The 17,415-nt window shown below is 34.9% G+C and overlaps 1 protein-coding gene across 2 annotated transcripts; it reads right to left on the bottom strand.

Moving 5' to 3' along the window:
- Positions 1-2,277: 2,277 nt before the first annotated feature.
- On the bottom strand, positions 2,278-6,175 carry LOC145063437 (putative cyclic nucleotide-gated ion channel 5). 2 transcript variants are annotated; one of them, XM_079011043.1, is made up of 7 exons: positions 5,910-6,175; positions 4,787-5,366; positions 4,503-4,715; positions 3,804-4,105; positions 3,544-3,655; positions 3,205-3,441; positions 2,278-3,131 (listed from the first exon to the last, which is right to left on the bottom strand). In XM_079011043.1, the coding sequence occupies exons 2-7, from the start codon at positions 5,321-5,323 to the stop codon at positions 2,424-2,426; spliced, it is 2,109 nt and encodes a 702-aa protein (XP_078867169.1). In that variant the 5' UTR covers positions 5,324-5,366; positions 5,910-6,175; the 3' UTR covers positions 2,278-2,423. The 2 variants fall into 2 exon arrangements, with proteins under 2 accessions (XP_078867169.1, XP_078867170.1); XM_079011044.1 differs by having other exon boundaries at positions 5,906-6,175.
- Positions 6,176-17,415: the final 11,240 nt, after the last annotated feature.

Consider the following 17,415-nt stretch of genomic DNA (forward strand, 5'->3'; position numbering starts at 1 on the left):
AGTACCTTAATGATTTTCAGTTCAGGGTTGGTGTGTCCGACGGTGCTGAGGCCGTGTACACAGTGCCAATAAGGTGTTGAGTGAACAACATGTTGATGGGTCTCTTGTAATGCCGACTGTGGATTTCTTGAATGCCTTTGACCTGGTGGATAGATCAGCATTGCTCCACGAGATTAAGAAGATGTGCTCTTCCATTTCTTTGTGGGTGAATTTCTTGTACGGGCAAGCAACAAGACTTTGTATCGGAGACCAACATATATGGTCTGCCACTGGGGTGCAGCAAGGCGATCCCTTGGGCCCTCTTCTTTTTGCCCTCGTTTTGCACCCTCTTGTGCACAAGATTAGAGACAATTGTAAGCTCCTTCTCCATGCTTGGTATCTAGATGATGGGTCTGTCATTGGGGATTCAGAGGATGTGGCTAGAGTGTTGAACATTATTTAGTTGCATGGTCCAAGCTTGGGTCTTGAGTTGAACATCAAGAAAACAGAGATTTTTTGGCCCTCCTGTGATGGTAGGAAGCTTCGTGCCAATTTATTGCCAACGGATATAGGGAGACCTTCTTTGGGGGTGAAGCTCCTTGGGGGGGCTGTTAGCAGAGATGCAAAGTTTATTAGCGGGATGGCCATGAAGAGAGCGGTCAATGTTGTTGATTTGATGGACCTTTTTCCATAACTATGTGACCTGCAGAGTGAGCTCATTTTGCTTCGATCATGTATGGGTATTGCAAAACAATTCTTTGGTTTAAGGACATGCCAGCTGGTACCCATAGAAGAGGCAACTTTGTTCTTTGACAAAGGATTGCACAGGTCTATCGAGGATATAGTGGTATGTGGAGGCCCCTTCTTTGGAGACATTCAGTGGCGACTGGCTTCCTTACCTATTTGTTTCAGTGGTTTGGTTTTGTACACGGCATACGATGTTTCCTCTTATGCATTTGTAGCCCCGAGGGCCCAATCTTTGGCATTAAAAGACCACATCTTACGTGACAGTGACGTATGTGGTATGGACTCAAATTACCTATGTGCTATAACTCGTATTCACGATACGATTCCATGATTTGACTCTAGTGGTTTCACTAATAAGGACACCACCCCCCTAAATCCCAAAAAGCATTGGCATGTGCCCTTTTTAGCAAAATCGTCAAAGATATGGAAGTCGACTTCGACATGACTGTCCGACAGAAAACAGTCTTTGAGTGTCTGTGGACACCTCATGCTCAGGATTTTCTGCTAACTATCCCTATTGATGGTCTTGGCCAGCATATGTCTCCTGTGGAGTACCGAACTATCCTTCGTTACTGCTTCATGATTCCCCTATTCCCAATTGAAGAAATATGCCCAGTTTGCCGCAAGACATGTTTGGATACCTTTGGGGAACATGCGGTTAATTGTAGAGAGCTCCATGGTTTCAAGTATAGACATGATGTGGTTCAGGATGTTCTCTTTAATGCTTGTCGGCGTGCTGGTATTTCTGTGAAGAAAGAAGCGCTAGTGAACTTTTTGACGGACCTGTAAGATGGAAGGTCTACACTTAGACCGGCTGACATTTTGGTATTTGGATGGATAGGAGGGAAGCATGCGTGCGTGAATCTTACTGGGGTCTATCCTCTCGTTGGTTTGGAGAGCTGGAGTTTCACAGCAGGAAATGCCGCTTTGAAAGCCGCTGCGTGCAAAGTGGTAAATCACGAGAATGCATGTATAGAAAATCAACATGTGTTTGTACCTTTTGCATTCGATATATTTGGTTTTCTTGTACCAGAGACGGTGGAGCTCCTCAACAGAGTCCAACGAGTCATGCATTCTAATTTCATATCTCCTAAATCCACAAATGTTATTTTTAAAAGAATTGGTTTTGTCATCTAGAAAAAGCTAACGGCGCAGTTTGTTGTCCGTTTGCTTTCAATTGATATGTATTGAACTTTTTTAGATATATGAAATATAATTATTATTAGAAAGAGTAATGATGATTTCTTCATTTAAGGTTTATTTATACTTTCTTAGTTGGTGAAGCCCAAACGTGAGTGAAGTTAATGGCTTACGATTTGTGACTATTTTTGAAAAAAAACGTTAATTTTTGGCTAGTAACAACTAAATCAAATGAAAAGTTAATGATTTATCTATATAATAGACTTACATATGTTATGAAAATATAAATTAAAATAAAGTTTTACCAATCTGTGTAAATATAATTATATATTATATATTCTAACAAAAACTTTCATGTAATAAAAAATTACCTTTGTTACATAAACTTACATAAAAAATAACTAACATCAGTAAGAAAAAGTAAAATAAGTTGGTTAACTGAATATGTCCTCGACCTTATATAAGATAACATCCTACATGCATTAACAAGTTGTACCTTACAACTCATAAAAGCATACGTATAAGTTTGTTAATGTACAAGCACATGATGCAACAAACTAATCAGCGTCTGCAGTGAAATCCGGTTCTGGAGGCTTCTGCAACTTCATCAATTCCCGAGCACTCTTCAGGTTCCGATTCCGGTGAACTCCACGAAGAGCATTAGCGGCAAACCTCGACGCCAAAAAAGTAGCTCCAAGGCTATAAGAACTTCCACCGCCACCACCACCACCACCTCCATTTTTACGCGCCGCCAATTCCGCTTCCTCTTCTTCCTTCCGCCGCTGCTCCAAAACCTTCCGTTTAGAATATCTCCGCCAGGCCGCCTGAATGAAACACGCCGCCCAAGTCCGCCACTGCTGTGAGTAAAATCGGAAAGTGTGCTGTACCTGTCGACTGTGAAGCCGCCGGAACTGACCGGCGACGAATTTCAATTCGTCGGCCGGTAGGGCAAACGCTTCGACTTCTCTCAACGCTTTGACTGTTCTAGTGGAAGACGGAAGGTTAGCTCCGGATTTAGGGTCCAACGCCCATGTTAGAAGCTCCTCCCCGCAGAAATCTCCTTCTTTTAGAAACCCGCTGTTGAAGAAACCGCTTCTTCCGCCGTCTGTGGTGGCGCTCTCGAGACGACCGCGTATTATGAAGAGCATTTCATCCACCGGATCTCCTTCTCGAACTATGTAAGTATTGTTCGTGTATAAACACGGTTTCAATCGTTCACAAATCGCATCTAGTAACGTCTCATCCATGTTCTCAAACAACGGAACCTGCAAATTTCGATAGGAATTAAATCATTAACGAAAGTTTCACTTTTGGATCATGGATCTAAAATGCTCTTACCCGCTTGACTAAACCTAGACAAAGATGACGTTTTATGTCTCTTCTAAGATCCTTGGGTAGATTCTGAACCAAATTTTCTTCATCAACACCTCGAGTTTCTAACCATTTGTATTGATCATAGCGTCTCACACGTTCTCTCAGATCCTGTGGAAGTAATCGATGATGCATCCATTGTTCTGAGTCACGTCTCTTCACTCTCATTTCTTCAAGTCGGATTGTAAGAGATTGAAGATACGTCTGTTATTATATAGTATAAAACCAGTAAACAACCAACTCTTTATAAATAACTCTTAATCTGTTAATCAATCAAAAACTAAGATTCTCATATATGTTTTAAACCTGCATATTCCCAATCAACAGAGCAAAGAGAATGAGCCCAAATATGGCTAATGCAATGGAAAATATACTCTCTCCAGGATAAGTGCTGGTTTCAAGCCCCTGACCAAGTGTGCTGCCATACAAAAACAAAAACAAAACTCTCATTCCTTAAATGTAAAAAATAGCATCATACTTTCGTTTATTTACATAACAAATTCTAAAATATATATATATATATATATATATATATATATATATATATATATAATATTGTTATATACCTCAAATTCTGCAGGCCCCACCAGAGGCAATAACAGTACTTTGAAACAAAATTTTTAGAAGAAACAATCCCCGAGGATAACGCCTGTTCAAAAATCCCAAAATCAAAAGGCGGATTATCACCATCGGTAGAGCAAGCATCTTTCAAAATCTGGCCACTAACATCGCGCCACGTGTCATAACCCGCCATGCGTTCATTCCCACAGTACAAAAAATTCTTATTAAAATGCTTCCTTTCACAAGCTCTTTGCCAACACGTATCCTTTCGTTCTACAGACAATAAATACCAAAACGCCCCAACTATCTGAAAAACACAAAACTTCCAATTAGTCACTTACGACATTGTACTTTTATCATTACACGGATGGTCCCTGTGATTTAGGGTAATCTATGTGTTTGGTCCCTAACAACTTTTTTTTTTTTTTTTTTAACTCAGACTGTCCCTACTTTATATTTTTGTTGCATGCTTGGTCCCTGTCTGCGTTCTAAAAACACTGATTTACCAGGACCAAGCGTGCAACAAAAATATAAAGTAGGGAAGGTCCGAGTTAAAAAAAGTTACCAGGGACCAAACATGCAGATTACCCTAAACAACATGGACCATCCATGTAATTTACCGATTTTTTAAAGTATAGAATATGAAAATAGAATGCTATATTGCTATAATGAAAGTATGTTGCTATTTTTTGCATTTGACTGACATGACTGGCGAGCATGTAGAGCAATAAATAGTAAGCAGCACCGGCCCATGCGGTTTCAGCAACTACACCTGCGGTTCTTTTGAGTTCGGAAGTTAAAGGGACGATTCTTGCAAATCTTGGAATGTATTGAAGGAGTATGATAATAAGCAAAGCTTGTTTTGTAGCCAATACGTCTGAACCTCTTGATGTATGTAGATATCTCCACACAACTATCTACAAAATTGGAAAATCAAAGTAATTATCTGAGTCCTTGAAAAACCACAAACACACATTAATTATCTAACCTGAGGCAAGGGAACAACCGCAAGGAAATCGATTATAAAATACCACCTCATATATCTCTTAGCAATCTGGCCGGGATCAATCACAAGTTCACCGCGTCCAAAAACCCTAGATGAAGGGGCAATGTAGGCAGTGCGGAATTGAAGGGCCATATGAATGAGATAGAACACATCCACAACAGTTCTCAGAGTTGTAGCGATAATAGCTAAGTTATTATCAATTCCAAGGCATGTTTTTGACTCGTCAAAAACCGGAAGATAGAAGAAAAGGGGGTCTATGGAAACTGCGAGAATACATGAGGCAACAAAGTATTTGTTCCATGTGAGTAGGAATGTATCTTGAGGGTCTAGGATTTTGTTTTCAGAGGCTTTGAGGTCTTCGGGGAACACAGCACGTGAAACGCCAAACCCTAGTGATCTACCTATGGATTTCAGGCTTTCTGATCCTTTTCTGATTCCGTTTTTGAAGGATTTTGAGGAGGTGGGAATTGGGCGAGTTGGACGGGTTGTACTTATACCCTCGAATCCGTATTTGTTCATTGGAATTGGAATTGATAATGATCTTGAATCCAAATCTTTCAACCTTCAAATGGGAAATGGAAGTGAGGTGTTAGAAGAAATAGAATAGCAGAAACTAGACGAAAAATCATGCAATTATATGAAACTGCAGAATTGTCATCATTAATAAATAATCAATTACGTATTGTCATAAGTAGCATCCTCTTTCCTCTTTATTGTTTAATTTCATACTCATTCATTGACTAGGTTTTTATTATATTCTATCCACATCAAGTGAGATCACCGTCTAGATTCATATATAATTGTAAAATTACAACCACAAAATCCTACATGATAACACTGATTTCAATTTTCAAAACCCCTTTGGGAAAACCTAATTCTTCAATTTCACTTGATTATCATATCTACTATCCCCAAATTTATTAATAGCTATGAGAGCATCAACCTTACAAACAAATGAAATCGCCTACAGAAAAGTAAATACGATAGCTCAAATAAATCTGACCTAATAAAAAAGGAAGCTAGCGAAGTCAGATACAGTCATCAATTACATCAAACGAAAGCTTTTTGAGTGTAAGTTAGAAAGATCGGTGAAAATCATACTTACTAGACTTTCAGGGACAACCACACCGCCGGATTAAAGCATCACCGACACCAGAAGAGTGATAACTGTCGCGCCGGATATATGGAAGTTTCATACAAAATGAAGCGATAGAGAAACTGAAAACACGAAGAAATCTCCAAATTTGTTTGATGAAGAGATCGGAGCAAAAAGAGTAGTGGCTAGCGGAAAGTATGTCTGAGAGCACCCAGCTGGTAGAAGCTGCCGGTAAGGAAGGTTGGGGAGCGTTGGGGGGAGGGGGTTAAATTTGTGTATATAACCCTGGAGTTTTGTATGAACTCAAGCTAAGCCCTCAAGTCTTTAATAAATTGCTAATATTCCTAAAAAAATCATAAATATATACTATAAAAAATCATTTACAATTATATTTTTAAAAAAAGTTATTCAGATTAATGTTTAAATGAGCTTATTGATTTTTTTTTATTAATATGATAAACTTATTTTTATTAGTTATAAAAAAAAAGTCAATCTTCTACATGTCTTTTTATATCCTTTTATATATTTCAGCTATCTTTTCAAATATTTTTATAAAACATCATTTTTTATCAACTATTAATTAGCTTTTTAACTAGTTTGTCAAACAACACCTAACATAACTTTTATATATATTTAGTTCCTACTATAAATACATTTTGGTTTGGATAGAATAAAATTTGGGTCTTTTGTTTTGAAAAATATAAAATGGAATTGTTTTAAAATTGAAAAAGAAAAAAAAAATCCTTGTTCACTCCGAATCAAATTAGAAAAAGGTTTTCAAAAACTCTAAAATCAAATACTAAAATATACATAGTTAAATTTGACTATCGATTTTGTTGGCCCCGACTCATTTTGTACAATCTTGTTGGAAAAAGTAACATTTAAACAAGGGTAAATTACACGAATCGTCTCTCGTCCAGGTGCCAAAAGGCATGTTCAGTCCCTATTTTAAAAAATTAACTCGGATCGTCCCTCGTTAGTTTTAAACTTACACGCTTCATCCCTCCGGATATAAAAAGACCATTTTGCCCTTATTTATTTCCTTTTTGATTTATTTTTTTAATTATTTGTTATTTATTAATTATATGTTGCTTTATTTATTATAAAATAATTATTATTTCCTTTTAAAAAAAGAAATAGCCACTAAATACGTTGATAACTCGTCTGGTTGCCCCCTCGCCCCTTTTCTTCTTCAGTGCATCTCATATCTACAGTTAACACCCCGCCGGCGACTTTTGCAACATCTCCGACCGACTCCATTATTCCGATCGTGAACCAACCAAATCAAAACCACCACTAATCGCCTCCCAAAAAACCCTATATTTTTTCGTTCGATAAACCTAGCAGCAACTACCAATCGACATAGCTGATTTCATCAGAATTCCAATCAGGGGTGTTGCAGATCCAGAAGGTGACAAGGTGTAGAAGGCGACAAGGTGTAGTACCTGAGTGAGGGTTTTCTTGAAGCACGTTGGGGACAGCATCAGTGTTATGATGGTTCGATTTCAACACATTCACCTCCGCTGAACAATACCTCTCTCCGTCTTCTTCTTTGATACTTTGAATCTAAAGCTCTGGTGCCGATTTTCATTTCCAATCTCATCTTTTTGAACGCTCCATCTTCGGCGAACAGGTGGTGACGAAGACGAAGGTTTTCAGTTGAACAAATGTAGACTCAACTGTGGAGCTTCGATTTTGACTGTAGAGATAGATGTTTTAAACGAAGATCTGTCGAAACCCTAACCGATGTTAATAGCGGCACACATGTGAGCCGGTGACGGTGAGGGTGGGCGTCGAAAGGAGCCTCTGTCAGATTTAGATTAAGAAAGAGGGTAGAGAAAGAGGTCGAAGACCATCGCAGGAGCCTCCGTTAGATCCCGTCGTTTCCGCCAGAGAAGACGAGCACTAGATTCCGATGAAAAGGCCCTAGAACAAAGACCACAACCACCCATCAGAAAGGGGTGAGGAATGTTCGTCAGAGGGTGGAGATAGTGGTGGTGGTCTGCAGTTTGTATGTTGTGTTTGGGTGCTTCTTTCCGATCAGTAACAATGAAGGGATGGATGGGTTGGGGAAAATGAAGGGGAGAGGGTTTATTTTATTTTTTTAATTGAAATTCATAATAAAAACATTAAATTAATTAAAAAAATAAAATATAAGGGTATTATGGTCATTTTAAATTAGGCATGGACTAAGTTTGCAACAAAATCGTCTTTCAGGGATGAAGCGTGTAAGGTTAAAACAAACAAGGGATGGTCCGAGTTAATTTTTGAAAATAGGGACTAAACACGCTTTCTGACATGTACACGAGGGACGAATGGTGTAATTTACCCTTTAAACAAACATCGGCCATATTGGTGCATTTGATATACAGTTTTTTAAACTTCGAACTTTTAAGAAAATCTCTAGGAAAAAAAAAACTTTGTCCAACAGTAAGAATTTGTAGTTTTTATTTAAAAATAAAAAGCTCATAATCAACAAGTTACTTGATCAAGTAGTGTTTAACGAAAAGTTCTTACATATTACACGTGGTCGTCAAAACTAATTGATAGCTAGTAGTCGGGAGCTAAAAGCTGGAAGATGTAGTTTTTATTCGTTTATGAGTTTACGGAAAAAATAGCTAAAAGCTTTTAAAACATGTATAATTACATAAAAATACATCTTTGGAAAATCTAAAACATAAAAATAATTTTACAAAGGGTAATTAAGTTAATTTGTAAAATTCTAAAAGTTTTTCTTTTGTTAAGCATTGTTTGAAGTAGGATTTGGATTTGAAATTTGTTATTTAAGCTAAAAGTTAGGATTTGGATTTGAAATTTGTTATTTAAGCTAAAAGTTAGGAGCTGCTACTATCGAATGAAGTTTTTTTTCTTCAAGCTTTCTCCTAAAAGCTAAAGTTCGAAGTACTTAAAAGCTTTTTTTAGACTAAACAGTGTAGGCAACGCTCAACCGTTTTTTTGACGTGGCCAAGCCTCAATGTCGGGGTAACGACACAAACATCGCTGCTCCTTCTCGTTTTTGCGCGTTATAAGCCTCCCCTTATTAGCACAACTTTCTAGAACGCCCATTTTCTTCTTTTCTCCTCTAAAAATGTGGGTTGGCGTTGCCCACTCCAACTAGTCTTACAAGCTTTTTTCAAACTTTTTCTTAAACTCTTATTGTAAACAATAACTGAAAAAAATCTTATATATTTTTGTTTTATGTCTATCACCTCAAGGCAAATGTGAACAATTTCAATATTTCAGTGACAAATAGATAATGAAAAAAAGTTTAGTGACTAAATATGAACAAAGTCGAAATTTGTTTCCCTCTAAAAAAAATTCAATGACTATATGTGAACAAACTTCCTTTTGTATTATGTTTTAGCAAATTATTTATTTTTGTTAAAATATAGCAACATTTGTTGATGAAAAACATCTATGAAATAAACAAACAAAACCCCAAAAAATATATTAGAAAAAAACGAAAAACCGAAACCGAAATAAAAAAACAATGGCTTGGTATTTCTCAAAATAAAAAATCAAAATTTTCAATCTGATTTGAGTTTAACAAAAAAAATGAACCATTCTTACCCATAACTATTAAGAAATTGTGTTTCATGGTCAGAAATTACATTGTATTATGAAAAAAATATTAAAAAACCTTATTTTTTAAAAATAGTTATTTAATCATGAATTGTTTTTTCTAAAAGCTTTTAAAATTATGAGTGACTTTTTTGAAAGAAAAAATAATAATGCCGTTGTAATTGTTGAATATGTAGCTTTTATAAAAAAATATATATATTTGTAAAGATAATATGGATTGGGTGGTTTCGGCGCACCACTTCATAAAACATGTTAACGGTTTTACTTAACTCTATATCTTTAGTTAAATAATCATAAATTCAATAATTATTCAAACTTTTTAAGAAAATACAATCTCAAATATAAATCAATTGTTCAGGTAAATTAAAAATGTCAAATTCTAAACAACTTGACTTTCATTTCCGATATCCTTTTTAATAGTAAATATCAAGGTTTTAAATAGCGTAAGACGTGACTTGACGACAATGTCAAGCCTCAAGCTTTTCCGAGCCTTGGCGAGTCATGACGTTTGTAAGGGGTGAGTTAAGGAGACAATTTTCTATATAATTAATATTTTTATATGTATTTTCAACTATTATTTATTTTTATACACATATATGAATTAAGGTGGGGTTTTGACAAAGCTTGGCGGCAGGTACAAGCCTTAGAGTCGTGGTGCGCCATGGTGGAGCCATGGTGAACATTTTAAAACCTTGGTAAATATACTAAGAGTTTTTATTTTTTATTATTTTATTATTTTTTATTTAATTTCAATAAAAAATATGTACTTTTTTTAAAAACCATACTAAAATTTAAAATAACAAAAAATTAAAAATACATTTTCGAAATCCTAAAAATTAAAAATAACATGAAATTAAAAATTACATTAAAAACCTAATAAAAACCATGAAGTGAAAATTAAAAAAAAAAAAAATCTAGAAAAAAAACATAACATCGAAATTTCATTTGCGGTTTAGCTTATATTTTTCGTGAATCGACTCCTTCACCTCCTTAGCCGCATCTTGATCTTCGAGGTCGAGGTACCTCACATCCTCCATAATAACGAATATTCTGTGAGTTTGACGGTTTCAGTCATATGTCTCTCCAAAGTTGAATTCAACCGTGCCATTTGTGCCATCATTTCATTCGATCTAACTGACCGCTCGGTTCTGACCAATGAATTTGAAGATCTCGCTTTCCATTTCCTTTTGCTCGAGCTTTTGTTTTGTCCCTTCCCATTGGAGGAAGGTGCGGGCGTACTTCTTTGATGTTTTCGTTATCATCATTAAGATTAATGCCTACGTGATCATCCGACGACACTTGTTGTGAGCTCGAATATAAAGATGTTCGACTTCTTTTTGGTGGATTAGCAATTTCTTTATATGTTGCAAGTTCCCTCAACCTAATGTTTATTTTGACAACTTCTCACACATGAATAAACTTAAAAGGCTTTAGCATATCATCTTGGAATGTAGCGTGTGTTTTTTTCAATAAACTCGATTCGATTTCTCCGCTAGCCCATTGCTTTTCAAAGTTTGTGTAAATTCCATTCCAATGTGTCACGATTTTATTAACAAGATTCCATTTCGAATTACATTGGTCAGAGGTCTGATAATTTGGATCTCGACCTATTCCCCTATAAAACCGTTTTGTGATACGTAACCAAAATTGATCACGATTTTGACCCTTTCCCATGCCACCATCTTTGGATATGTCAACCCATGCATTTGCTAACTCGACTTCTTCTTTTCATGTCCATCTTCTCAAATCGGCCTCCCTCCCTCCCCCCCCCTGTTGAGGTTGTTGTTCTTCGTCTTCGGAATCGAAAAGAATTTCGGTTGAAGGTGGGAAAGGCGGTTGTGATTAAAATTGGAATTGGGTTTGTTATTGAGGTTGGGATGTTGCTCGGGGTGGTGGGGTAGCTTGGAACCGCCTACAAACGCTTGGTTTTGAGATTGATCCATTTGTGGCCGATAAGGTGGCGGTGATGCCAGATCGTAACCGAAAAGTGCAAATGAGTTAGAAACATTTTGGTTTCAAGCATTTTGGTTGGAAGAGTTTGGGGCGTTGGAAGACATTTTGAATAGAAAATGTATAAAGAGTGTAAATTGGTAAATGTTGGTGTGTGTGTGTGTGTATATATATATATATATATATATATATATATATATATATATATATATATATATATATATATATATATATAGGGAAATGATCAAATGAGAACACATAATTAAAAGGTTGAGAACAAGAGAACATGTATATTCATTTGTGATTCCATGTATTCATTTGTGGAGAAATGATAAATTTTTACGCACAATCAACATGAATATGCCTTTTTCTCTTCAATTGAATTTAAAGGCATAAAAATTTATCATTTCTCTACAAATGAATACATGGAATCACAAATAAATATACTTTGTTCTCGCGTTCTCAACTTTTTGGTGTTCTCATTTAATCCTATTATATATATATATATATATATATATATATATATATATATATATATATATATATATATATATATATATATATATATATATATATAATAGTAAATTTGTTTAAAAAAATGTAAAACTATCAATTGCTAACCGTTGGCAACGTTCCCTTCCTTTCCAACGATCAAATTTCAAAGTTTTATCCCAGTAGAAACCCACCGCCGGTACTATATCGACAGTAAAAAAAACTGGTTGGCTCTGTGTTTACCCGAGATAAAGGTGATACATCAGCATACTGTCGGTGAATTATTTACGATACCGTTTATCCCTATAACATAATCTAAAGAAAAATCATGATAACAAAATGACAATTTAATAGAGTAGACATTATATAAATGGTTGATTGTGCTAAAATACAGTTTTAAGTAATTATAGTTTAAACCTTTAATCTTTCTGTATTAATAAAAAAATAATTATTAGTATCATTTGTCATTTTCTGGTAATGTACATTTTCTTTTCAAATGCTCTATAAAAATAACACTCGACACCTTCTCATCATTTTTTTTTATTTTTTAGAAAGTATTGATGTTGATAATAAGTTAGACAATTATTTATTTGATCCTTGATTTTTAGGAGAAATTTAAATTCGTCTTGAATAAGTTTCGATTATGATTGCCGATAATTAATTGTATTTCTATATTGAAAATCTTGCAAAATCATGTTTAATTAATAATTTATTGAAAATATTTGATTAATAATTATGAGTTTTACTATAAAAATTTAATTATTTTTATAACGGTGGTTCCCACGGGATATAACCTAGTTGTGTCATTAAAATTCTAAAAGTGGGATAAGCGTACCACATTTCCATATGAACTATTAAGGTTAGGATTGTTCACTATTTGAATAAAATCGAATTATCCAATTGGACAATTTGGATTGAACAATTTGGTTCGGATATTTGAATTTTTTATTGGTTTTCAATAAAACCGAATTATTATTTTGGATTTGTTTTTGTTTATAAAATATCAACCGAATAGTCCAAAAAACCGAATAATAACTTATTATTTATTTATTTTTAATATATGCATAACTATTTATTAATTTTGTAATTTATTTTTTTCAAATAGATTCAAAAAGTTTCACAAAATAAAGAACATTAATATTCAATTTCTCTGAAAAGTTATTTATCTATAAAATATTAAACTATAATATATCTTCTTAGTAGTTGTTTATAAATTTGAAAACACAACTAAATAATTTGTTTTTGCTTCTTGTTTAAATTTGGTGATATTATAATTATATGTCGTTTTAAAGTGTTTCGGTTTTTGAAAACTGAATTATAAAAACTGATCCAACCGAATTATAATCAGATCGGATATGAAATTAATTTAGACTATTCGGATCCATGTTTTGGATATCGAAATCTATTTGGATTCATTTGATTGGATCTGATCCGATCCAAACGAACACCCCTAATTAAGACACCATCAAGGCATCAACTATCCATAAGTCGGTGGGCAAGCATAAAATATGTTAATTCATTAATTATATTGTATTTTAAATAGATTTTATCCATATTGGAGCAATTGTTGTGGTCGACAGTGTTTATCTTTGGAATTATAGATGATTATGCACTGTTTTTGTTGGGAAATTTAGGGTTTGTGGTGGAGATCTGGATACCAACTTGGATCGTGATATCACTTTCCGAACCGATATTTCTACCGTATGCCTGAGTTACAATAAATTCAGCCTAGGATAATCCAAGTGGACACTTACGATTCTAGACATAGAAATTGTAAGCCAATATGCTAGAGGATTTTGTAAAAGTATGGTGAAAAACGAGAGCTTAAGATCGTAACCCTCTTCTGAAGAAGAAGAACTATTTATATATTAAACGAGATTAGGGTTTCATTAGGGTTGGGCCGTCATTAGTTGCTTTGGAAGCAAGTCATGATAATCCAGGTTTAATGAGGATTTAGGGTTACCAAAACTAACGAGTTTCGTTAGTTTTACCAATCACCCTTAAGAATTGAATTTTCCACTATGTTCCCATATGTAAAATTCGGTGAGATTTTGGGGCGCTGCCTCCGGACCCCCGACTAGCCGTCAAACCGGCTTCTAATTCGATCTTATACATGCGTGTACTCCGCATAACCCCCGTACATATATTAGAGTACAAATTATGAAGCCCCTTAGCTCACATATTAGTTCCAGTTACTTAAAATGACATAGTGACACTAAAATCACCAACAATTTTAACCTTAACCTGAAAACCAATAAATATATATCTAAAGAAATTTTAAAGTAGAAAGTGTTGATTGAGACTTAAAGATGTTTTTAACTCTTCACGAAAAGCATGCAAAGATGAACAGGAGGTTGAAGAGTGGATTCCGTGTTATCTTAATTATGTTGTGAAGAAAAAAAAGTTGTTGATGTATAATTATGTTTCGGTTAAAATAAGAGTAGAAATGTTAATATGTTTTTTTTTAACGTGAATAAGTAATAAGGAATTTAAATAAGTAGTAAAATAGTAATTTATCAAAAAAATTATATAAGTCGATAAGTATTAATATTTTTATCTATCCAAATATTTACAATAACTTATTAGAAATGTCAAATCATAATAAATCAATAAAGACTTAAGAACTCTCATGTCATATTTTTTCTGTTCTTTATTACTCTTTCTATTACAAACTTCAATCATTATATCTTCTTACAGTGTTTAACCTTAAAAGAGTATTCCAAACTTAAGAATATTCCAAACTTTAAGATAAGTTGGTAATTACGTTAGATAATCGAAACTAGAAGGTTATCTATGTTTCGCATAGATGGAGGGTGGCATATCATTTGGATCTCCCAAAAGAACTCAACCAGATTCACAGTACTTTTCATGTCTCTCAGCTGCGGAAATGTTTAGTTGATGATTCCACAGTGGTTCCATTTGAGGATATTCATGTGGATGACCGCCTTGACTACATTAAGAGACCGGTAGCGATCCTTGACCGGAAGGGTTTGAAGTGGACTTGGGAGTTCGAGGAAGAGATGAGGGAGCATTATCCAGAGTTATTTTTGTCAGTGGACTTCGAAGACGAAGTCTGAATCAAGTGAGGGAGAATTGTAATGCCCGATTTGTCAGGTGAAGCCCTTAGCTATTATTTTCTTGCATTTGGACCCTTGGGCGCGAGTATGCTAGGCATACATATTGGTACACCGGGTGTACTCTAGTGACTGTTTTTAAGGCGGGGAATCCCCTACGTACGTTGGGTGTACCCATGCGTATGCATGGCGTACTCGAGCCAGGGTCAAACCCTAAGTTATAGGGTTTACACCCTATTTAAATACATTAAGCTCTTATAACCTTTCGCCCTACCAGCCTCCATTGCCTCTTGAACCCAATATCGAAAGTCTAATCCATTTTCCAAAGAGATTGAGCTTGTGTGTGTTTTGTGTGGGTGTGGTGCTTAGTGAAGAAGAAGAAGACGACTTGTGGAGAAGCTTTGGACAAGATGTCACACCCCAAAACCGGAACGGCAGAAACGTTCGGTGGTAGAGGACGTCATGTTTAGTATCACAAGACATGCATCATAGTAATCAAAGTCATAAACAACCATTTCATTAGAAAGAATGTGTTTACAAAGTATGTGGTTCACATAACATAGACTACAAAGTAAATAACAAAACAAGACTTGAAGCTATACTACTCCATCTTTTGAATCCCAGTGCGCGTATCTGTCTGCTGGTCTCCTGAGAATACAAGTTATTTTGAAAGCGTAGATCAATATTTAAGCTGGTGAAAATCCTATATTTCCTGCTTTGGTGAAAGATAAGTAAAAATGACTCTACAATCCCTTCTATGAGTACTAAATGGATACGAGTTATATAAAACCTAGAGTAAACAAACAATCGATTGTGTGTATCTGCCCTAAGCCCACAACCAAACAAGGAACAGAAAATGAGGCGGAAAGCACACATCCCATTGTTTGTTAGATCTTTGTTGTATATAACCGTGGTATATTCACTTGGTACTCACGGAGTTAACTGTAATAGTTCCTTTATATTTGATGAAAAGATTATTTAAGAAAACCCTTATTTCTTTTAGTAAAAATGGTAACCACAGTGGTTCCTTCTATAATCACTTAGTTCATATTAGCTATATATAATCTAATACCAAATAGATAGTTAACTGTGTGAATCTGCCCTAAGCCCATAACCAAACAAGGAACAGGAAATGAGGCGGAAAGCACACATCCAACTACTTATCGGGTATTAATTATATATAAACCTGATGTATAAACTCAGGTATTATAGAGTTAACCACCTAAGTGATGGGTTTTGGGCATAAGACATCCTATGTGCTCATACAAACCCTAAAGCTTGGATCTAGGTTTCTCTATTGTACATACTTTGAATCCAAGACTATAAACCCTAATTCTAGCATATGGAAATCAGAATTCACATGTAAATAGGTTTAAGAACATACCTTGATTGTTATATAGCAATAACAATCCAATTCCTCCTTGAATTGACCTTGGAAAGCAGAGAGTCACAAGTGTCACTCCTCTAATGGCTTACAAACACCATAAGCAAGTGGAGAAGGTATAAAGAGAGAGGAGGGAGGTTAGAATTCGTATTTGGGACCTCTTGGGAAGGGATACACGAATTCATGACCTTGGGGTTGTTTATATAGGTGTAGAGATAGGGTTTCAGTCATTATCCTTATATAGTTGATTATCCATTAAGCAACCAATAAGATAATCCTTGAATACTTATCATACTCGAATTCTAAGGCTTTCCAACCTTAAATTCGTTCACCATACTTATAAGATAATTCTTACCTTATTTTGTAACTATCACATAATTACAATTCAGCCCCTCTAGTTTAATTAATTACATTTGATCACAAAACTAATTCTTAATTAATTATCGACCAATATTAATTAAACAAATATGATTTCTCCTTTAATATATTATCCTTATAACATATTAATAAATCATATTATCCTCTCTTTCTATTTATTTCTCCAATCAAGTTGCTTTGGTGAAGGCAACCCAAAAGGACCATGCACCATCGGGTCAAGTACATACCAAAATAGTTATGGACTTAGACACTAATCCAACACTAAGGTCCTTTAATTTTATACTGGTTTAATAAAATGGATTAAACCCTTTACTGGTAAGTTTCTAATTTTGTCTACCAAATGTTCTATTTGAAAAGTGTGTTTTGTACCAGAAAACGGTGTATTGAATTTGTATACTATGACCTGACCCATACTTGGTACCCCCTATGATTACTTGATGTATACGGAATATATATATATATATATATATATATATATATATATATATATATATATATATATAACTAAGATCAAATAGATAGTAGGTTGAATGAATCTGCTCTAAGCCCACAACCAAACAAGGAACAAGAAATGAAGCGGAAAGCACACATCCTACTACCTGTCGGATCCGATTAATATATCCCTGATGTATACACTAAGGAATCATAAAGTTAG

This window comes from Lactuca serriola, chromosome 7 (assembly GCF_051521515.1).
Source record: "Lactuca serriola cultivar US96UC23 chromosome 7, Lser_US96UC23_V15, whole genome shotgun sequence".
Lineage (NCBI taxonomy): Eukaryota > Viridiplantae > Streptophyta > Magnoliopsida > Asterales > Asteraceae > Lactuca > Lactuca serriola.